We start from the raw sequence: 23,030 nt of genomic DNA, 5'->3' as shown, positions 1-23,030 counted from the left end.
ATTAAGTAAATATCAGCATATGAGAGCTGGTTTGCCTATATCAGTGATAAAAACAGACTTTTAAAGAGTCTGGAAGAGGTCAAATATCCTTTGGTTATACTTCTGAGGAATGGCAGAAAGCAGAGTGGTGCCAAACACTGGTGAGGGAAGAGCACTGTTACTGTACAACAGGTGCATAATTTCAATTTGGGATCATGACCAAACCCTAAAGCATTTAAGCTGAGTAAGAGGAAAAGAATTCTGGTGTTGGCTGGTGATGGCAGTAAGCTTAAAATGTCTAACTTGTCAATACTGATGCTAAGTATATTTTATCACAAAACAACCTTACTGAGGTACAACTTATGTGCAAGAACGTTTACCAATTTTAAGTATATAATTAAATAACATTTGGAGACGACTTTCCACCCAGTGTCAGTACCTTGTTCCTTTTAGATGAGGAATGGTCTGCTGGACAAACATGACGCCCAGCCTATCACAAGCTGGTGACTTTCTGTCACTGTAAAAAAAAAGCTGAGAACACCCCCAGTGCACACTGTGCAGAAATACCTTCCCTTTCTCTTTGATAAACAGCCAGGAGAGGAATTGTTTGACTGGTTACATTATGTTACATAGACAGAGGAGGCCATTGGTTTTATTATGTTAGCTACTTGCTGACAAGATAGCTCAGTGAGTAAACGCCCCTGACAAGCCCGCTGACCTCTGTTTGACTTCCAAAGCCCATCTTTTTTTTTTTTTTTTTTTTTTTTTTTTTTTTTTAAAGATGGAGGCAGTAGTGAGTGTCTGTAATCCCAGCATTCTTACAGCAAGTTTGGAGGTGGAGGCTGGAGAACTGAGAACTGGCCCAGAGCTTGAGGAGCAGATAGCCTGGAATGTACAGTGCAGTTGGGGCAAAAACAAAAGCAAAAAACCAACCAACCAAACAAATAAAAAACAAAGCAGAACAAAAAAAAAAAACAGTTCTGGTGGTTTAAATAGGTACGGCCCCATAGTTATGTGTGTTTGAATGCTTGGCCCACGGGAAGCGGCGCTACTAGGAGGTGTGGCCTTCTTGGGGGAAGTGTGTCACTGTGGGGTCGAGCTTTGAGGTCTCCTGTGCTGAGGCTAGCTCCAGTGTGGCGCACAGTCTCCTTGCTCCGTGGGAATCAAGATGTAGAGCTCTCAGCTCCTCCTCCAGCACCATGTCTGCCTGTGTGCTGCCATGCTTCCCGACATGACGATAACAGACTAATAAACCTCTGAAACTGTAGGCCAGCCCTAGTTAAATGTTTTCCATTATAAGAGTTGCTGTGGTCATGGTATCTCTCCACAGCAATAAAACCCAAACCAAGACAGTAGCTGGCAGAGATTTTCTCTCATTCTGTCAAATGCCTCTTCACGCGATTGAACTACTTTCGCCACTATACAGAAGCTGTTCAGTTTCACGAGGCCCCATTGGTCAGCTGCCAACCTTATTTCCTGAGTGAATGGGGTCCCATTGGGAACTCCTGGCTTATGCCTACCTGTGTCCTGTACCATATGCCCTAGCTTCTCTTCTAGAAGTTTCAGTTTCAGGTTTTATGTTGAGGTCTGCGGCCCACTTGGAGTTGAGTTTTGTGTAGGGTGAGAGATGGTGATCTAGTTTCCTGTTTCTACATACAGCCAGCCAGTTTTATCTGTCTTTGTTGAAGAAGTTATCTTTTCTCCACTGTGTATTTGTGGCATCTTTGCATGGACTGTAACCAGTGGGGTTGTTCTAGTCCATTGATTTTTGTGTCTATATTTTGTGGGTATGCCAGGACCATGCTAGGTTTTTTTTTTTTTTTTTTTTTTTTGCTTGTTTGTTTGTTTGTTTGTTTGAGACAAGATCTCATTCTGTAGACCAGGCTGGCCTCAAATTTACAAGGATCCCTGCATCTGTCTCCCAAGTGGCATGTGCCATTATGCCAAGCAATCATGTTTTTATCATGATCACTACTGTGGCTTTGTAGTATACATTGAAGTCAGGTATGGTAATGTCTTAGCATCATGATTCTTTTGGTTAAAGATTGCTGTGGCTATCTGGTGTCATTTGTGCTTTCATGTGAATTTTAAAATTGTTTTTCTATTTCTTTGAGAACGCCGATTTTAACTGGGATTGAAATGAATGTTTAGATTATTTTTGGTAGGATGGTCATTTTTCTTTTCTTACAATATCAACTCTACCATAATCCATGAACATGGGAGATCTTTCTATTGCAAAACCAAGCTCAACATAAAGGCACCTTGTCTCAAAATAAATTAAGTACTTCATTCAATTTCTATGACCCACCCCAGGTACACAAAAGAGGAAAGTATGAAAGAAACACAAGTTTTATCAGGATATAGGGGTATGCATCTTTAATATTCAGAAATGGGAAACTGAGGCAGGAAGATTGCAAGTCTGAGGCAAATGTGAATGTAGTAAGAATGTGACTCAAAATAAATTTACAATAAATAAAAATACCCACAACCTAGTAGTTCTATTTTTTAGAGATTATCGAAGGACAAATTATAGTAATTTAGTTATATTAACTGGTTTTACTTTCTACTCCAGAATGGAACCACACTTTACCTTACATTACCTTATCTTAAAAAGGGCAAGTGCCCTGACACCTCAAGCAAAGGCACCAGGCTTCAAGAACAGAGAAAGACTAACGAAGGAAGCAAAGGCCAGAAGTGAACTGCTCATCACAAAGCTATTTTCCTTACCAGGAGGGAATAGGAGACAGAAAACAAGTGATGAGGCACCCTTGGCTATTTTACAGTACTTCATTTAAGAATGAATGGAGGGAAATGTCACTATTATGCCAATAGAAAATGGTGTGTTCAAGGAATTTGTCTATTCTCTCTCTGACCCCAATCTCTCTGAACACGAGGTAAACAGCAGGCCCTCAGCTTAGTGATGAACTTTAGCATGGCTGACTCCATTTGACTTAGTCTAGTATAGAAGCTCAGTCCAAACAGCTCTCTTGTGATTTCTATGTACCAAAAGTGGGCAGGTGTGTGTGTGTGTGTGTGTGTGTGTGTGTGTGTGTGTGTGTTGTGTGTGTGTACACGTACACAAGTCATGGTGACTGCATATAGCATCTCTAAACTGGAAGTGACCTAAATATCTACAGGAGAAATGGATTATCATGGATTGGACCCACAAAATGGAGTACCTGAAATAATACTTCCAACCCCTATCATAACACCACAGCTTGGTTGAATCTCAGAGATTCAACACCAAAACAAAACAAGTGCCGTGTGATCCCAGCAAGAAGTTTCAGGCAAGGAAAAGCTAATCCATGTTGACGGAGAGCAGCACAGGGACAACCAGTTAGGGGCAGGGACAACTGTAGACATCAGAATTTCTCCAGCCTGGTCACCATCAAGTACCTCCTACCCTCCCCACCCCTCTCTGAAAGGAACTGTCAACTGCATCCTTGCCCTCCATCATCTTTTCATTATGTGGGGGAAAGAGGGAGGTTGCCAGGAGGTGCCTTATCTTCTGCTCACAGGTCTGAGGATAAAGAGGGAATGTACCTGCCATCAAGGAACCTCATCTGCACTTGGACCAGATCTGACTGAACACTCAGCAGTGTGTCAACCAGACAAAACTTGGAATAGTTTACTCTCTAGTAACAGAACACAGGGGAGGGGCAGAGATGCCTTTCTTCCAGTCTTTTGGAGCTGACAAGAGACACAGACCCATCAGCCTTCAAACAGAGGCACAGAGAACCAAGTCCTCCCAACAGGATGAAAGCAAACTACACTGATCTCATCAGACCGTGACCAAAAGCAGCTTAGGGAGGAAAGAGTGAGTTTCATCTTATAACTCTTCGGTCACACTGCATCACCAAGGCAAGTTAGGGCAGGAACTCAAGGCAAGAACCTGGAGGTATGAAGTAGAGGCCTTGGAGGGGCTTACTCCTCACGGCTCAATCAGGATCAGCCTGCTTTCTTAGAGAACCCAGGACCACCTGCCCAGGGATGGTACCGCCCACAGTGAGCTGGACCCTCCCAATTCAGTCACCAGTTAAGAAAACATCCCCAGACTCGCCTACAGGCCAATCTGATGGAGGCATTTTCTCAGTGGAGGTCCCCTCTTTCTAGATCATTCCAGCTTGTGTCAAGTTGACAAAAACAAACAAACAAACAAATCAGGACACTGAATAAGCATTTTCCATATTGGCAGAGGAGTTTCTGGGTATGGTAGCACTTGCTGTAACCTCAGCACTTGGCCAATGAGGCAGAAACATCAGGAATTTAGCCATCATTTGAGACATAGAAAGCTCAAGGTTAGCCTGGGCTACATGAGCCCCCTTTTTAAAAAAAGCAAGTGGTTGGGCATGGTGGCACATGCCTTTAATCCCAGCACTTGGGAGGCAGAGGCAGGTGGATCTCTGTGAGTTCGAGGCCAGCCTGGTCTACATAATGAATTCCAGGATAACCAGGGCTACACAGAGAAACCCTGTCTTGCGGAGAAAAGATAGCAAGTGAAGAACAAACATAAAAAAGTAGCTGAGGTCACTGGATGTTCTTTTAAGCATTATAAGACCAATTACGTCATACAAGGGTGTCTGGGAATTTAAGGGGCTCAGCCCTTACCTTAGCATTAGAGACCACTGGGATTGTATATATAAGTGCTTTCCAATGCGGTCACCCACACAGTCAGGCTTGGCCTGATCATCGGCCATGTCTGTCTCGCATCTATAAAAGATAAGAGAGCCCTTTAAAGCCACCATAAAGGCTTTCTGTTTACTCTCCATAGTCCATTCCTAACCTGGAGTTTCAGGTACCAGGGCTGTGCTGACGTCATGGCAGCAGCAGTGAGCGGTCACTGTCACCCACCAGTCTCCAGAACCGTCAATGATGTTTCAGGCCTCATTCCCTGGCCCTGTTCAACTGCCTCGCAGTGGCCGTCCTTAACGAAAGGAACGCAGGATGTGTACTACTCCACAGAGGTCCCCAGACGTACAGCACAAGAGGGGAAGGAAGAGAAGTGGGAGGGGTAGCCACAGAAAAGACCCAGCACATTCCATGGATGCACCTTTTCTCAGAAAGCTCTGAAGAAAGCAATCCCTTGAGAGTTAGGGAGAAACGAGCACAAAGAAGAGGCGCTCTGAAAAGGATTTCTGAATCTGAGACACGAAGAGAGTGACCAGGGCGAAGCAAGACAGGAAGAGAAGATGCTAAGTGAGACATGAGAGACCGCAAGAATATAAGCATGAGGGTAAGTCTGGGCTGAGGGGACAGGCATGAAGGAAAAGATTTACTGAGCTAATTGGAGCCTCTGCAAATAAGCTGGAGGGAGCGCAGTGGTCACTGGAGAGGGTCTGAGTGTATCAGCGATCAGCACACAGAAATCAGAAAGCAGACAGCCACAGCGTACCTTACTTACTGATGGCTATATTCCGAGAAACTCGCTGAGGGGCAGCTTGATTGTGGGAACATCAGAGCCCCCTCACACAAGCTAATAAAACAACGAGAAGCAAATCCCATGGGACCGTAAGGCTGCTTGCTGTGGTCTGGACAACACACTCTTAAGGGATCACCACAGATTTGTGGTCGGCTGTTGACTGAAACACCACCACGCACTGCCGCTGTAACTGTTACAGGAAAGACTAAACAGGACAAGACTGGACAGTCAGTTCCAGCAGTCCAGATGGCCTACCTCTGAATGGTATCTGCAGAGGCCTAACCCTGCCACACTGAGCACACTAAACCACTGGGTGTCAGACACAACCACGTCCCACTCCTGGAGATGTCGGGTTACGGGTAGTTACCCGGCAGTGAGCAGCAGGCAGCGGGCGTTGGGCACTTTGAGAAGCAGAGCCCCTCAGAGCAGCATTCCCTGCCACAGGAGATCTGCACTCAGCACATCCTCAGCGCGCCTCATCCTCAGAGAGTGAGGACAATGCCTGCATTTTATGAAATACATAGCACATTATTTATGAGCAACGCTAGTAAGATGAAGAACACAGATGAGTAAGAATAAAAGACTTTAAGAACTAACTTACTCGTATGAAATCCATAAGTGTGTTGTAAATGAAGGCTCCTCTTGGGAGGAAAAAACAGCTTCCAGGGCTCAGATCATGGAAGAAGAAAAGTTCTTGTTCCTAGATTGAAACAACGATTGTATTTCAAATTTCATCTCTTGCTTAATGTTTATCATACCTGATATGACAGTCATAAAATGTTATTTTACCCTCCTATCATCTATTGTTAGACACCCCAAAGTCCCTCAGTAGCTATCCAGATATATATGTATATATGATAGTGCACGGAAGATAATTACATATTTATGATTGCTTAGCCGCAAACTTGGCTTTTCTGTGATCTTGTGTTTATTCACTACTAATTTTTTCAGGTGTAAATCCATAGCTAATTGACTAAGCGCTCTTCACACTTATAGAATATAAGCATCACGTGGTCACCTGACAAGATGAGAGGGCAGGCCTCAAGTGATGTGACCCTTTTTATGGTGTCGCCCCCCGAGAGCATGCCCTGTGCACAGGGTGTCTCTTAGCAGCCCTGCCAACAGCTCAAAGGACAGATGTGGACAGACGTGGCCCTCATTTGACATAGCTCAAGCCTGGCAGGGTGGAAAACAAAACCCTAGGTCCACCTATTTTCAATTTTTATTCTCTATGTCCACATACTGTTGTCTCCTAAATACAGAGCACATCACCAAGTATGAGCAATTTTTAAAAATAACTTTATTTCTATATCATGATAAAAATAAACTCTCATAAATGCCTTTAAATCTCTAACAAAAGAGAGAGAGGAGGGAAGCTGGCTAGAAGGCATGCATTCGGAGTGTGGGCATAGAAGAACGCAGCAGCCGGCAACGAGTGTCAATGGAATAAAACACGAGAGGAGAAGAAACATTACTCTTAAGATTTTGTTCTGCGAGGTGCAGTCATGGACAATGAAGGCGTGTCTGTGTGGTGATGCGTGGACGTACCTTCCCGATTTTTCTGTGGTCCCGGCTCTTGGCTTCCTCTTGGAACTTTTCCCAGCCTTTCATCATCTTGCCATCAGGAAAGGCTATCCCATAGATCCTCTGCAGTGTTTCCATCTCAGGATTGCCTTCCCAATACGTTGAGGAATTCTAGACACCAACAAAATATTGGTTTAAAAAACAAAAACAAAAACAAAACAAAACAAAAAACTTTAGCAGTAATAGCACTCTTCAACGTGTACGCAGTTTTCTATCATAACAGCCACAATGCTCAGTTAGAGAGTTTTTTGTGGTGTTTGGAAGAGTCTTAAAATGAGTCTAACAAAAAACTTTTCATCCAAATGACAGCACTGATCACCAAACCGCGTAAAGAGTCTGCTGTGGATTCCAGAGCGAGCCTGGCAGGGAACGGGAAGAAGAAAGATTGAGGAGCCAGAAAAGGCAAGAGGTTCATGGGAGTGCCAGCCTCTCTAGCCTGCGCCCTGTGGCGACTGATGAACATCAATGGGCATAAAGGAAAACCTCGAGAAAACAAAGGTCGAGAAAGGCCAGGGCTTCAAAGTCAGCCCTGCTCCCTATGACTGCCAGCAAGGTGTTCTTGTTACTTTTCTCTTTTGCCTGTGGGTCACATTCTTACATGCAGAAAGATTTCTTGTTCTCATTGGGCAATTCAAAAAATCCACAGTCCTTGCTCTTCAACAGACATCTAAATGCACAGCCACTTAAGTCTCTCATATGAAATGGTGTATTTGCACATAATCTGTACAAGTCTCCTGCACACTTTAAGCCATCTCTGGAGTACCTAATGCGAAATTGATGCTATGTATGTATTTGTTGCAATGTACTGTTTAGAAAATAATGGCACCGCTGCCACCCCCCCACCACCACTGTTCCCAACCCCCATGTGGGCAAAGTCTGTGCATGCTCAGCAGAGGCACAATTTGTTTTTTATATATTTTTATCTGGCAGTTGATTAAATCCATGTACGTAAAACTTGCGAATATAGGGGAGTATCTAAATAAGGAACGCTATACTTAAAAACTATATGGAAAGTTAAAAGGATGGCTCAGTAGTTAAGAGCATTTGCTGCTCTTGCAGAGGATTTGAGTTCCGTTCCTAGCACCCATATCAAGTGGTGACTTCAAGGGATGTGACACTCCTGGACTCTGTAGGGACGCGCGCATGCGCACACACACACAGACAAAATAAATATAAATCTTAAGAAATGGCCATATAAAAAGATATGTATTATAGTATTTAGAATAAGGATAAGTAATTATCAAAAGCTACTTAGGGTTCTAATTATCATGATTTTTAAAACATATTACTTTTAGTGAAATAAAAATGAAGTGTTTTAAAGTACTATCATGTTCAGACTGTAGAAAACATGAGTGAAATTCCTTATCCAGTACCCTTGTTTGCTGTTTTTATAAATTAAAAACAAAAACAGAAATCTTACCTTGAAAAGTTTTATGGCTTTAATTTTTCCAGTGTGTCTTACATGAGGGCCTTTACAAAGGTCAATTAATGGACCACACCTATAATGAGAGATTTAAGACATATCCAGACATAACTACAGATTTTTGAACTATTTAATATAAACCACATGATCATATTGTTCCACTTAGCATTAACTGTCAATTTGACACAGCCTAGAATCACAGCATCTCAGTAGAGTAATTGTCTTTATCAGTTTGGTCAGTGGATACGTCTGTGAGAGATTGTCTTTTCTTAATTAACACAGGTGGGTCCAGCCCAGCATGGAAAGCACCTTCGTGGCCAGGTGTTTGGGCCTGTGTAAGACACCAGCAGAGAGCAAGTCAGGAAGCAGGGTTGCTTGTTTACTTTTCTTTTTTTCTCCCTCCCTCATTCCTTCCTTTCTTTTCTTTTTTCCTCCCCCTTCCCCACTTTCTTCTCTTTCTTTCTTCTTTCTCCTCCCCACCCCCACCCACTACCTCTCTTTTTTTCTTTCCTTCTTTCTGTGTTTGTTTGGGTGTTTGAGACAAGTCTCTGTATGTATTCCTGGCTGCCCTGGAACTCAATTGTAGTCTAGGGAGGCCTTGAAATCACAAGGACCTGCCTGTCTCCGCCTCCTTTCCCCATGGCTTCTGCTTCAAGCGCCTGCTTGGGTCCTTGTCTTTTCTTTCCTCAATGACTGTAACCCACAAATGCAGGCCAAATAAACCATTCCCTCCCTGACTTGCTTTTGTTCAGCATTTTATCACAGGAACAGAAAAGTGACCAGGACACATATTTTTAAGTGAAAGGTCTCACTTTTCTATATGTCTGAGACCCTCTTTAATATATAGTCAAGAAGAAAAGCAACCCATGTAGCCTCAGGTCACAGATGGCTCTCTTTATGCAAATTCAAACGCCAAAAAAGATCTTCTGAGGACACTATATAGGTCGAGAAACCCTTTTAAAAACTGGCCCATCACTGTGATAAAACCAGAAAGCCCCCAGGCTTCAGGGCAGCTGCTGCTGCACTCCACGGCCCCACTGAGCAGTGCTTAAAGCTGGCGCACACAGACCTGTAGACAGTGGTCGTTGGAGTGTCGACTTTCTCCTTCAGAATCCGGCACTTAAATTTATTGTACTACAAAGAAAATGTTTATGTATTATTACAAAAATGTCTTAATGGGAAAACTGCTATTTTAAAGAAGCTCTGAGAAGCTGTGTACTCTGTTCAGGGTGTTGAGATACTATGGACAATGCTGTGTTCACAGCAAAAAGCCACACTGTCCAGGACAAGACCTCAGTGTAACACGGCTGGTGATCTCTCACATATGACCACAGTGTGAGTGAAAACACACAGGACCACAGAGGTGGCATGCACACATATTTTACATTGGTTATGTGCCCGAAATTCCATCTTTGTTTTACTTTTAAAATGCAGCTGTCATATGACTGAAGGTTATACACTGGGCTCAGATTCCATTGGACAGCACTCCGAACAAAAGTATATTTTCCTGAAGCACTAACATGGTTTAGAAAGCATGCCAACTAGCAATGAAGACCACAAGACTGAGGAAGAAGGGATTAAGAGCACTGGCTGGTCTTGCAGAAGACTTGGGTTCAATTCCCAGAACCCATATGGAGGCTGACAACCAATGCCCTCTGCAGCCACAGCATACAGACGTACAGACAGGCAAACACCCACACACATAAATAAACAATTTAGAGGGAGGGAGGGAATGTAGACTAGAGAATTCTGTATAGGATTATAAATATATATTGTTGAAAATAGAGTTCAGAGTCTTTAGTCCATCTGTCAATTGGCCATACATTCCGCTTTTGAATCAGGCAACAGTTCATACTGCAAATAGATCAGTAATCTCAGCAGTCAGATATTTATCATATATCAGACAAATCAGACCTATAAACATACAGGAAAATTGCTCTCCTGGCTCTTTATCTGCCTCTGATTGCCTGAAATGTCTCAATAAACATGAAACAGCAAAGAAAGTGATGGCTGATACCCTCACAACAGCTCTCCAGACTGCATGTGACCCATGACACCCTCACAACAGCTCTCCAGACTGTGCATGTGACCCATGACACCCTCACAACAGCTCTCCAGACAGTGCAACTGGCTGCTGGACAACAGTCAATAATTTGCAGGGAGGGAAGAAAAACACTAGTATATGGTATTAGCGTTATAGTCCCAGTGAAAGGATTTATGCTGTTTCCCAATTACCTTAAACATTTCCAGGAGGGTGTCCTTGCTGGCTTCCAATCTTTCAAATGGTTGCTTTTCTTTGATGATACTTTTGCATATGTCCTCCAGGACAGACAACTCAGTGCTGGACACCACTCTAAAGATACAAAGAAAGGAAGCAGCCCTGAGCTTCAGTACAGTCTTCCAGATGTCATCCACCTCTTCCTCCTCGGTCCTGTGGCCTTCACTGTTAGTTGGCATGCTTTCTAAACCAACTTGGTGCTTCAGGCAAGTATACTTTTGTTCAGAGAGCTCTGTGCTGGGCTCCCCATACCCCTGCCCCCAGTGGTTTACAGGAGCTAGCCTTTGAGGAAGGTGTGTGTGAGCTGTGGTCACAGATGCTCGCTCTGCACAAAGCCTGAACTTTCAGTTGCTCCTGGTTGGAGCTTACTCCCTTCCTGCCACATTGGCTTCTTTGCTGCTCCTGAACAGCCACACATAATCCTAGCAAGGACTGGAACGTTCTCCCTTAGTTTCCTCTGGTCTGACTCTCCCCCCTCCATTTTGGCCTCTGCTACAGGCACGCTCTGCTTTTTTTTAACCACCTGCCTCTTGCAGCACATAAGTCCCCACTCCTCTGTGTGTGGTGGGAGAGAGGGGCATCCCTACAGTTACCACAGCCAGAAGCAAAATGATTCTCGAAGAGGTGAGAATAAAAACTCGGTTCAGTTCAACTTAGTTGGGCTGGATCAAACGTTGAGAGTCTGATGCCAGGACGTTTACTGCCAGTATATTTAAACAGTATCATTTGAGGTAAACTTTTCTGGTGTAATATAATCACCAGTACACAATGAGGCATAATTATGTTGAAACTCAACTCAAAGTACATGTCATTTCTTCCAGGAAGATGGGTTCTGGAGCTAGGCTACCTGTATTAGCTTAAGGGTCTAGGGAGGATTTGGCGTGGTCTCAGTCACACAGATCGCATAGAGGTCATTTGCACTATTAGCCATTTTCAGTCCTGGTTATGAGAGCCTGGCTATACAGATAATGTAAGAGTCATTTAGACTTCCAGCCACCTCTGGTCTTGGGTGTGGGAGCTTGATATGCCTGGCCCTACTGATAAGGCAGAGCACTAGGCTGTTAATCACCTCCAGTTCCCAGCCTTCTGGATAGAAGAGAAGGCTAAATGCTCTTCCCTTTGAGAGGACAACCCTGCATGCTTAACATTTCTGGTTTCCCTGGTGATCTGCAGGATTCTTTTCCTTCTTCCACTCATCACCACCTGATGGCAGCTGGCTGTTTCTGTGTTGTCTGTCTTCACACGCAGCTGACTCAGCTCCATGAAGACAGACCAGCTTATTCACAGCTGAGCCGCCAGCACCAGAGAACATGAGGTAAACAGTCAAAAAGCTCATGTTGCCTGCATGAAACTGGGAGAAGGGTAATAAAAGAGGACGCCAGATATGCTACTGTGATCAGAGAGTGTCTCCATCCATGACTGTGCCTGCACTGAGTAAGGACATGAAGGGGCCCTCCAGAGACTCTGTGTTAGCAGACGGTTGGAACTTTAGTCCCAGAAAGGGAGAGGGGCTAGAGAGTCCATCGTCGATGACCAGTGATTTAATCAAATGTGTGCATCTTACAAAACATCCACTGAGGCCCAGAAAGATACCTCAGCAGTTAAGAGCACTGGCTGTTCTTCCAAAGGACCCAGGTTCAATTCCCAGTACCATGTGGCAGCTTGCAACTGTCTGTAATTCTAGTTCCAGGGCATTTCACACACACATGCACACACACACACACGCGCGCGCGCAGAATGCCAATGTACATAAAATAAAAATAAATTATAAGAACAAAAACATCTGTTGAAAACTACTAAACAACAAGGCTCCAAGAGGTACCAAGCAAGTGGTGCAGCCCCGTGGCCATAGAGAGCACCACGCCCTTCCTGGCTGCTAATCTTCCCCTTTGTAAGAAACCAACAGTCTTCTATGAGCCATTTCATCAAGCACTGAACCCAGGTAGTGAGCTGTGGGTCAAGATATAAAAGGCCTCAACTGTGGCAGCCTTATAGGACTGAGACCTGAGATGCAGGTCTGGGTTAATGTTTAGTTGGTATTTAGAAGGCTTGGAGAATCAGATGTTGCCTGAGGGAAAAAAAGACAAACAAAAACCCCATACACTTATGGTCATTGGTAGTGTAAATAAACATACTCTAAACTCAGAAGTAAAAACAGTTCCAACTTGGAAAGCCTGTAAGAAATAGTGACATAAGACAGATGCGGTGGCAAATGTCTTTAATTCCCAGCATGTAAAAGGCAGAGATAGGAGACTCTGTGAGTTCAAGAACAGCCTGATCTACACAGTGAGGTCCAGGCCTGCTGGACATACATAGTGAGACTATGTCTCAAAAACAAATAAACAAGCAAAAGAAATTAAAAATAAAAGCAAACAAACTGCCAGCCACATAATACTAGATACCCTGTTAGGGAGGTCTTACACAGCATGGGGTGATGGGCAAAGGAAAAAATGTTCAGTATTCACCAGAGCAAGGGAGCTGTGAGAACAAGTTAACCCCAAGTGAAAGAAGATGGAAACGTTTAGGAGATAAAGTTGGCAAACTAGACAGGGCTGCTATTGGGGCGCTGAGGAGCATGGGGGATTTAGGACTGGCCTGGGCTCCTAGATGGGGGTGGCAGCATATATAGAAGAATTAGAAGGACTCACGGTTTCAGTTTGGCCACTGGTGGTGTCCCTAGGAATTGTGAGGGATACAGCACAGGAGTGGATGAGAGCTACGATTGCAAGCACAGACCTACTGAGTGTGACACCCCTGTGAGCCACCACCACCTGGCACTCAAGTGTGTGAGACATTCAGTGGAGTTGACAGCATCTCGGCTCATTTTGAACAAAAGTGCACAGCTGCTCTCTAGGATGGAGCACAACCATCTGATATGAATTAGTGCCATGTTCTAGCAAGTTCTACATTAGGTAAACAGCACACAATACCCTTCAAGGCAGAAGAAAGAATATGTTGGAAGTTATTCTCCAACCTGAGCTCGTTTGAAGAGCAAGTTTCACAAACAGCTAACCTCCTGATAATCACACAACACATGGTGACCGACCTAAGATGTAACCAATATAAAACAACGGCACATACACAAGCAATCAGTGGGCAGCCTTACCTGTCTTCAATGAACATGTCATAATAAAACCCATTTTCAATGGGTGGGCCGTAGCACAGGTGGCCTCCGTAGTAAAGTTCCATGGCCTCCCCGAGGATGTGAGCACTGGAGTGCCAGTACACCTGCGAGATGTGGGCAGGAAAGCTGTTAGCTGCCAAACGATCACGGGACATGAGCAGTAAAAGAGCATGGGCAACCAGTGAATGGATATCGAGGGGACAGATACCAAGAATAGAGAGTCCCCAGTGCCTGTGTGGAAGGGATGTTCCCTGCATCCGCCCCAGCACTCCCGGGGGAACTTAGGTCCAGCTCAGAGTAGCTCTGCTGGGCACTGCGGCTATAGTGTAGCTGCTCTCTACTTTCCTTCTGTGCTTTTGACTGTGCAGAACCAGCCCATGGACTCAGAACACTGAGCTAAGTAGCCACATGGAGACTGGGGCGGGAGGGGACCAGCTCCCTACCTTTCTCCAAGACAGCCTCTCTGAACTCAATACAGGCAGGGAGGCGGCTACCTGGGGTATTACAAAACTTCATGGGATTTCACATCTGCACGGCAGTCTTGTGTCTTATGTCAGCTTGACTCATAAACTAGTTATCTGAAAGGAGGGAATTTTAATAGAGAAAATGCTGCCATAAGATCCAGCTATAAAGCATTTTCTTAATTAGTGACTAGTTGGGGAGGGTCTAGTCCATTGTGAGTGGCACATCCCTGGACTGTGTGCTCCTGGGTTCCATAGGAAAGCAGGCTGAGCAAGCCATTATGAGCAAGCCAGTAAGCAGCACCCCTCCATCAGCTCCTGCCTCCGGGTTCCTGCCCTGCTTGAATTCCCGTCCTGTGATGAACAGTGACATGGAAGCGTAAGGCAAACAAACACTTCCCTCCCCTTATGCTTTTTGGTCATGATGTTTTGTCACAACACTAACCCTAACTAAGACAAGTCTTTATAGGCTGAACAGCATATGACTGTGGAAGTTTGAACGAATATGAAAGATGGTTCAGGAAGGAAAAGCGGCTGGAGACCCCGGAGTACACGTGTGGGCTAATTCCCCACAGTCTAGGGGCAGGTTATCCCCACAGATTCAGAAAGCTGATTTGGTTTCAAATCCCTGAGAAATTAGTAATATGTTAGGGGTAACTAAAACAAACAAGATTAGCTTAGTTTATAAGGAATTAATTTTCATTTACTCATGAGTTAAAATTAACCAAGTCACTAAATTAATAAATTAATTAAATACAGATGCCAAAAGTGAATGATAATTGAGTCCTAACAATTAACAGTGCCATTTGGCAAATCAGAGCGGAAAGAGGTAGGTACAGGGAAGCCATGAGTGAACCTGGTCGATGGCAACAGACTGAATATGCTCTGGTAACACACCAAGAATGCTCTCCTTGCAACAGAGCACCTAGACTCAGGGTGCTGCTGAACCAGCTGGCTGCCTGCCTGCATCTTTTGGGGGGTGTTACCCTTATCTACATATTTGTCAAACCAAACAGTATGCTAGATACCCAGCCACACCTCAGCTCTTTGTGTGTTACACCTTAGTGACGTGGTAGCCATGAGGTGAACGTGGCTCTCAGTAATAAGTAGCAAAGCCTGCATTCACAGTGAAGGAAGGTCTGAGTGGTTGTCTGTGGTAAGAGAGGAGCTTACCAAGGTCTGAGGGGTAGGGAAGAAGACAGGCAGACCACAGCAGGAGCTCGAGTTTTATGAGTTTAAAGCAGAAACCAGAGATGTCACAACGCCGTTTGGGCGTTGATGACATAATAGGCTGAGGGTAGGTCTGCCCATAGCCAGGGGTCACAGAGATGGAGAGAGATGAGCAGGATCTACATGCATTAGCAAAGTCCAGACTAATGGGCTTTCCTACCACTTGAGATGAGAACTGAGGAGGGGAATAAGCATACATGACCGCCAGGGTCTGGGCTGAGAAAGCTGCGGACATGGTGGGACACACTGAGATTGGGTAAACAGCACAGGAGTAAGTTTGGCGGTTAGAATCAGGAATTTCGTGGTGAAATTCTAGCATCTACATCACTTAAGTGTAACACACGGCACTGAAGCACATCTCCCTGGAGACTGCTGAGTGGACAGTGTATAGACTTCCATTTCCAGAATCCCCTTCGGACATGGCTTTATTCATACTGTGCTGCTTAACAATTTTACGGTTATAATTGGTGTAGTGGTTTGAAGGAGAACTGTCCCTCCTAGGGTCAAATACTTGAACACTCGGCCCCCAGCTGATAGTGCTGTTTCCGGGAGCTGGAACCTTTAGGAGGTGCAGCCTTGCTGGAAGATGTGCATCCATGGGGTAGGCTTTGAGAGTTTATAGCCTTGGCCGATTTTCACTTTGCTCTCCCTGCTCCTGCATGTGGATGGAGATGACCAGGCAGCTTCTTGCTCCAGCCACCTGCTGCCATGCCTCCCAGTCCTAATGGACTGTCCCCTGTGGATCCCTAAGCCAAAGTAAAAATCTTTCTTCCACATACTGCTTTTGTCATGGTGTTTTGACACAGTAACAAAAAGTAATTAATAGCCTTGACATGCTTTAATCAGAGATTTACAGTTCATACCATCCAGAAAGTATAAAATATAACTTCAGCTAGCATAGCTGGGTTTTTTACAGAGGCAACAGGCCAGTTGAAAAGAAGCTACAAGCTAAAGTGATGTGCATATTGGAGACAAACACATAATATGGTACTTACCATATAAAGTACTGCATTTACAAATAAAGGATTTTTTCCAAATTCTACTACAGATATTAAATTACAGGCGCAACATTTAAGAATTGACTAAAAATTGATTTTGAATAGACACTGATTTAATAGATAAAACATTTAACTTAAGGTAACAAGTATTTTAAGAAATAATACACATGGTCTACTTGATTATACATGCTACAGATATATTTATTAGCTATCATGAAATGCTGTTGTTAATTTTAAATGTTGAAAAGCAAAAGTTTCATCACCCTTGATTCCAATGTGTGGCGTTACCCATAATTCCTATATCCTAAAGGCCCAACTCTGCTGGTTGGTGTCAGTACTTACAGCCTGAGCCTCCTCATCGTCAAACGTCAGGAGCTCCACAGTGGAATCCTCCTCCAGCGGGCGGTCCAAGTCCCATAGCACACCATTCACTTTGGCAATTACTGTATTTTCAGCCAACTCTTGACTAGTCGGAGAAAAAGACCACTTGAGGTTAACATTTATCATATTATAATTCATTATAAGAAAAGCTTAAAATAATTTCAGGGTTTAAAAAAAGTCAGAAAGTACAAATATGAACTAATAGGATAGAGATCTTTTATTTCATAATGATCAGTTTATATACAAAAGTCATATACATTTGCTATTTTTAAAATTTGAGAAATAAAGAAAGCACAAAGGATAAAATTAAAATCTCATCTAAATCTTACCCCTTAGTCCTAAAAATAACTGTTTATAACATCTGGATACATCACTCTGTAGTCTTTTTCTATATTGGCTTCTTATCCATGTTAAAAACAAAACAAAGCAACACCCACAACTAGTTATTGTAGACAGACTTCCACCCACATTATTTAGTCATTACAAGAGGACGAAGACTTGCTGGGCACCTTGGTTACACTTTTGTGGGCTTTGGTGTGTTGGTGCTGTAATGAATATTCTTGAACACATGCTTTTGTAGCAATTCTTTCCTTGGGGAAAATTTTTCAAGGTAAAATCATGACGTCAAGGGCAATGTGTTAATGGTTTGTGTTGGTCTACAATGCTAAACTTCCTAAGAGCAGAGGCACAGGGGTCCCTTGCAACTGCGCTCAAGCTAGGTGCTGGGAAATTGTATTGGTCCTCAACAGAGTCCTAAGAAACAAGGCATTACCCATCCAAAAAGAGGGAAACCATGTTAGGGGTGGATATTGGCGCCTCTAAAGCAGTGGGTCAAATGACCCTTTCACAGTGTTGCCTAAGGTCATCGGAAAATAGATATTTACATTACAACTCATAACAGCAGCAAAATTAGTTATGAAGTAACAATGAAATGATTCTATGGTTGGGGGTCACCACAACACAAGGAACTGTATTAAAGGGTCCCAGCATTAGGAAGGTTAAGATCCACTGCTCTAAAGGGAGGATGGGACTTGATCTCCAGTGAGGATGACCCTTGACGGCTGATATTCTCCAGGTTCCTTGGTAAAAAGCCCGCACTCAAACAACTGCAGACAACTCTTGGGGCATCCCACTAAATGCCCTTGGACAGTGTGCAGTTGTAAATGGAAATGCCCAAAAACCAAAGGACTCATTTCTGCCACTGGGGTCTTGAGACTCACTCTATGTGTGGGCTGATAACAGCCTGGCATGAACACAGGCAGTCTTCACTAAAAGGCAGGGGACATTGCTAGAGCCATGGCTAACCTCCCCAGCTCCTCTATAGTGTATAGTCATCTGGGAGGCTCATAGCCTATAGAACCCAAAGCAATGCAGGTAGCAGAACCGGCTCAAAGACTTAAACATCTTCCGACATGTGCTGACCCCTTCTCTCGGTGGACAAAAGCCTACCCCATGCAGACTAAAGCAAATTTATTCCCTAGAATAAAACTGCTGACTTTCCACTGCCTCAAGATCATCTGAACACAAGGTGGTTTTGTTTGTTTGCTTGCTTGCTTGCTTGCTACTATTTGTTTGTTTGGTTTGTTTTTTGTTTTTTCCTAAGACAGAGTTTCTCTCTGTGCAGCTAGGCTGGCCTCAAACTTAGAGATTAACCTCTCAGTGCCTCCCAAGTGCTGGGATTAAAGGCATGTACCACCACCCAGCATGTCTTAACTGTTTAAATACAAAGATAAAATCCCACTTGCAAATCTACCAGCAGCTGTCACCGGCCTTTATGCATAGGTTTCCATTTGTTTTCTTTTGGCCCTGTCACAATCTCACTCCATTTTCCTTTTACTCTACTCCACCACTGCTTCCTTTCCTAAAATTGTTCTTTTGTGTTTCACCACATTGCTGATATACAACCAAGGGAATCTCACCCCTGGGAACAAGCTTTATAAAGATTGCTCTCTGGGACCAAACGCAGCCATGGCTTTCCTGAGTCTTGCTCTTTGGGAACTACTGGTTGGCATAATCATGCTGGTTCTTGTTTGGACCAGTGTCCGTAGTCCCTGTAAAGTAAAATGAGTCTTCTGGGTTACATCAGTTCCTGATGGACTTCTTGTGAGGCAGGGGTTCCAGTAAATTCCTGCTATACCCCAGATTCTCCACATAGTTAGAGTTTCCTGGTCCTCCTGTGCAGGGGCTATCCCTCTAATCACTGTATAAACGGTTACGGGGAATGAATCCTTTTCTTCAGCTTCCCAAAAAGGATCCCTGACCGCAGGTCTCAGGAGGCCTGCAGGGTGCAGAGTGAGGTGTGTAGAGGCTATAAATTAGCAAATAAAAACCCATTGACCAGAAAAAGGCTTAACCCCCCCCCCAGCCACACCCACGGCCACCAAGGACAGTTCCTTACAGGGAAGAAAAGACAGCAGGGATCCAATGGGCCAAAAGCCTGTGTGTGATGCGTGGGGTTTAAAAGTCCATGTTTTTGTACTGTGTTTGCCATGTCCACACATGTATGTATGTCTGTGCAGGAGCGCACATCCATGCACACATGCATGTGTATGTTTCCGGGGTACAAGGGGTGGGGGCTGGGGATCTTACCTAATCTCAGCGGCCACTTGATAAGGTGTTGTCCCCCACCGTTCTCCTTGCACTGTTTTCCCACCAGCCACCCTCACTGTAATCACGCCACTCGGGTTCTTTTTGTCCTGAGTGGCAGGTCCGAGCTGACGGTTTGTCTTCAGTGTTTCATAAAGCTCCAATCTTCCTTTTATAAAATTTGGTTGCTTCACCTGAAAGTCATTAGCTTACAGTAAGGTTAAAGGACTCAGCCGGCTGAGCTAGCTGCTCAGCGGAGTCCCACTTCACCACTCAGCAGAGCTCACCCTCTCTCCACGACTCCTCCGGCAGACTCTCCCCTCTTAGCTACACCCATGGATACCTCCCTCTCCCACTATTAACAGTACACAGTATATGCAAGGTTATACAGTGTAACGCTTCTTGGTAGACAACCCTCAATATCCCCGGGACTGGTTCCTAGAGCGCCCTGGGTGCTCAAGCCCTTAATAAAGTCACACAGTACTAGCACATCTTCTCACATCCGCCCATGTGCTTTAAGTCATCTCTAGATTACTGAAAAACAAAATGCAATGCTCAGAAAATAGCTGCTATACTTACTGTATTGCATGGGGAATAGTGACCAAAAAAGTCAGTACAGAAGCATTTTTCCCCAAGTATTTTCAGGTTTAAAAACCCACAGATGAGGAATATGTATATGCACATGAGGGGCTGGCTGTGCCACCCCAGTTTACCTCCAGTTGCTTCGGCCTGACTCTGTCTGACTTCCAAAGCCAGGCTAGCGTCTTTGAGACTAGGTATTATCCTTTGTGCCTAACAAGGGCTGCTATTAATTCACCTTAAAGAGAGTGGAAAAGCCGGGCGGTGACGGCGCACGCCTTTAATCCCAGCACTCGGGAGGCAGAAGCAGGTGGATCGCTGTGAGTTTGACGCTAGCCTGGTCTACAGGGAGTTCCAGGACAGCCAAGGGCTACAGAGAAACCCTGACTCCAGAAATAAGAGGGGAGGGAGAAGGAGGAGGAGGAGGAAGAGGAGAGAGAGAGAGAGAGAGAGAGAGAGAGAGAGAGAGAGAGAGAGAGAGAGAGAGAGAGAGAGGGAAAAGGGTGGACTAGTCAGTGACTAGCTTGACTCTGTAAGAGGTTACTGGTTTGGTGCAGACAATAATTTCATTAGTAATTATGTTCTTACCCCAAGCCCTGCAGACCCATGCTTAAAATTACAGCCAACATTTTATGTTATTTCTATGGCAACAACTTACCTCCCTAGTAAGCTCACTCTCCTTCAATCTCTTCTTCTTGGTGTTCTTTTCCTGGTTTTGAGTAGGAGGCTGAAGGACAAACGGTACACCAATGACAGGTAAGAGCTGTATATTAGAAACCCGAGAAAGGGGGGAACCCAGGCAGCTCATGGAAGAGGCTTGTGGATTGAGAGTCCCTGCTGGGCTGTGGGAAACAAGACCTCCTTACAACCCTCAGGGAATCAAGTTTCAGAGTTGAGCCCTTCCTGTCCAAGCACATTAGATAGAAGTTTTGCTTTAAAATGCCTCTAATCAAGAGCTGGCGATGTAGCCAAGTAATAGTGCACTTGCCCAGTATGCACGAGGCTGCAGTACACACTGTCTCCGTGTCTCTCTTTCTCTTCCCCCGAAACTTTAAGCAACCGATGTCACTGGAAAATGCGTGGCTGCCACCAGACTTCCATTGCACTACTTTATGAGATGTTGTCAGCGCACCATGCTACTCTCGGCGAAGAACTAAAAACCATCTCAAGTTTCTAAAGCCTTCGGAACTTAGAAAAAAATCTTCTTAGAAGATAACTTGTTATTTAATAATCTTCTAAAACATGAAAACACTGTAATCAATTACTCCTGCTAAATACACTGAACACAAATAGGCCCTCAAAGTAGACTGCCAAAACAAGGCAGTGAAAATAACCAGTTTTAGATAGCGCGGGAACCAGTCAGCAGAGGGAACAGAAACTGTTAGCCCTCTTCCCCAAGGAGACTGTGAATCTTAAAAACTTCAGTGGCCTTTTTAAAAAGTTTTATTTGAGATATGTCTAGTTACATAGCTCTGACCGGCCTGGTCCTCGCTATTTACCCCAGGATGGCCTCAAACTCTCAGTCATCCTCCTGTCTCAGACACCAGAGTTCTGGGTTGGAGGCTTGCACCTCAGTCATTTCTGCTATTGGGGTGGGGGGTTGCTTGCAAGTCTATCCAATGAAGAGCTGAGAAATTACACCAGCTGGTCAGTTAGGAGGTTGGTGGAAACCTAACGGTTCCCCAGGCCGTGGGCAGCAGGCAGGGTACGGGTGGGGGACACATCCTGCAGCCCTACTCGCGCCTGGGTGCAGAGTTGGGAAGCGGTGAGTACGCCAGGGCCGGGTGCCCCGAAGCCCGCTGGGTTACCTCCTGCGCCGCCGCTCGCCGTGCCCCGGGACCGCGCTGCTCGGCCAGGCGCAGCCGCAGGTCAGACAGGCGCTGGTGCAGGTCGCGGTTCTCCGCCCGGAGCTGTGCCACCTCGCGCGTCAGGCGGGGGCTCTCGGCATGGCCCCGCTCGGGCCCGCGCAGCTGCTCGTCCCTCAGGCGCTGCACCTCCGCGCACAGCCAGCGGATGTCCTCCTCTTGCCGCTGCAGGCGCGAGGCCACGGCCTGGGCCGCCAGGGCCTGGGCCGCCATAGCAGCCTCCCTAAGCCACCGGCGCTGCCACCTAGCCAGAGTGACAAGGAGACGGGGCGGGGCGGAGCTAAGGGGCCTTGCGCGGGGGGGGGGGGGGGGGGGGCGGGGGGAGAGAATCACTATAAGAGGCGGGGCGATGGAGAAAGATGGGCGGGGCCTAGGCTGGGTATCTCTGCACAGGGCGGAGCGGCGCGCGAATAAGAGGCGGTGCCATTTCCGGGCAACTGTGCGGGTGTAAGGCAATGGGCAATGAGAAGGGGTTATAAGACGGTAAGGGGCGGGCCGGGGCCGGCTTCATGGGAGAGGCGGGGCGATGGAAGAGGCAAGGGTAGAGCAACAATGCCGAGGCAAAGCGACGTGACAGGACCAGAGCATGGCATCACTGCTAGGGAGGATGGGCTGGCTGAACAATACTTCTTAAAGCAAGGAGAATGGGTGGAGGAGCGAGGTGGGGAGCACGGGCAGGGGCACGGTCAATGTTGGGTGCACTGCAGGATTGAGAACTACGCTCTGGACCTAAGCAGTAGGGGGTGGGACCATTGGATGGCCATCTCTAGCACTTGGAGGCGTTCCCAGGTTGCTACTGGAAGTGTGCTCAGTCTGTTGAAACTGGAGTTGGAAAAACTGAAGCACAGAAGAGGTACGTCTCTTGACCAGATCGTCCACAGCGTTAGCAAAGCCTGATGAATTTCCCTCACCCACCTCTTGAATTCTTGCATTCACCACAGTGTGCCAACAAGTTCAGAAAAGTGGCCATTGGAAACGGACCTTCATGGCGAGGCTGTGCAAACACAGCGGTCACTTGGCAAGGATACACAGAAGAGTACTACAAAAACTTCAGCCTGACCAACATAACATTGCTGACTATTTGGGTCTAGAACAAACAGTGTTTGTAACTGTTGTGGCAGAA

The 23,030-nt window shown here is 45.4% G+C and overlaps 1 protein-coding gene across 1 annotated transcript in view; it reads right to left on the bottom strand.

The window, feature by feature from the left end:
* Positions 1 to 22,172, bottom strand: part of Tars3 (threonyl-tRNA synthetase 3) — a 51,502-nt gene extending 29,330 nt beyond the window's left edge. Inside the window, exons 1-10 of the mRNA XM_051148687.1 lie at positions 21,824 to 22,172; positions 20,701 to 20,769; positions 19,467 to 19,657; positions 16,839 to 16,962; positions 13,790 to 13,911; positions 10,641 to 10,758; positions 9,475 to 9,539; positions 8,403 to 8,481; positions 6,947 to 7,093; positions 6,000 to 6,098 (exon numbers count right to left, since the gene is read on the bottom strand). Coding sequence (XP_051004644.1) covers positions 6,000 to 6,098; positions 6,947 to 7,093; positions 8,403 to 8,481; positions 9,475 to 9,539; positions 10,641 to 10,758; positions 13,790 to 13,911; positions 16,839 to 16,962; positions 19,467 to 19,657; positions 20,701 to 20,769; positions 21,824 to 22,120 — 1,311 coding nt within the window. The 5' untranslated portion in view covers positions 22,121 to 22,172. The remainder of the gene's footprint in view (positions 1 to 5,999; positions 6,099 to 6,946; positions 7,094 to 8,402; positions 8,482 to 9,474; positions 9,540 to 10,640; positions 10,759 to 13,789; positions 13,912 to 16,838; positions 16,963 to 19,466; positions 19,658 to 20,700; positions 20,770 to 21,823) is intronic.
* Between the last annotated feature and the right edge of the window lie 858 nt (positions 22,173 to 23,030).

Source organism: Acomys russatus, chromosome 7 (assembly GCF_903995435.1).
Source record: "Acomys russatus chromosome 7, mAcoRus1.1, whole genome shotgun sequence".
In the NCBI taxonomy this organism is placed as follows: Eukaryota; Metazoa; Chordata; class Mammalia; order Rodentia; family Muridae; genus Acomys; species Acomys russatus.
This window is presented reverse-complemented; position numbering and strand designations above follow the sequence as displayed.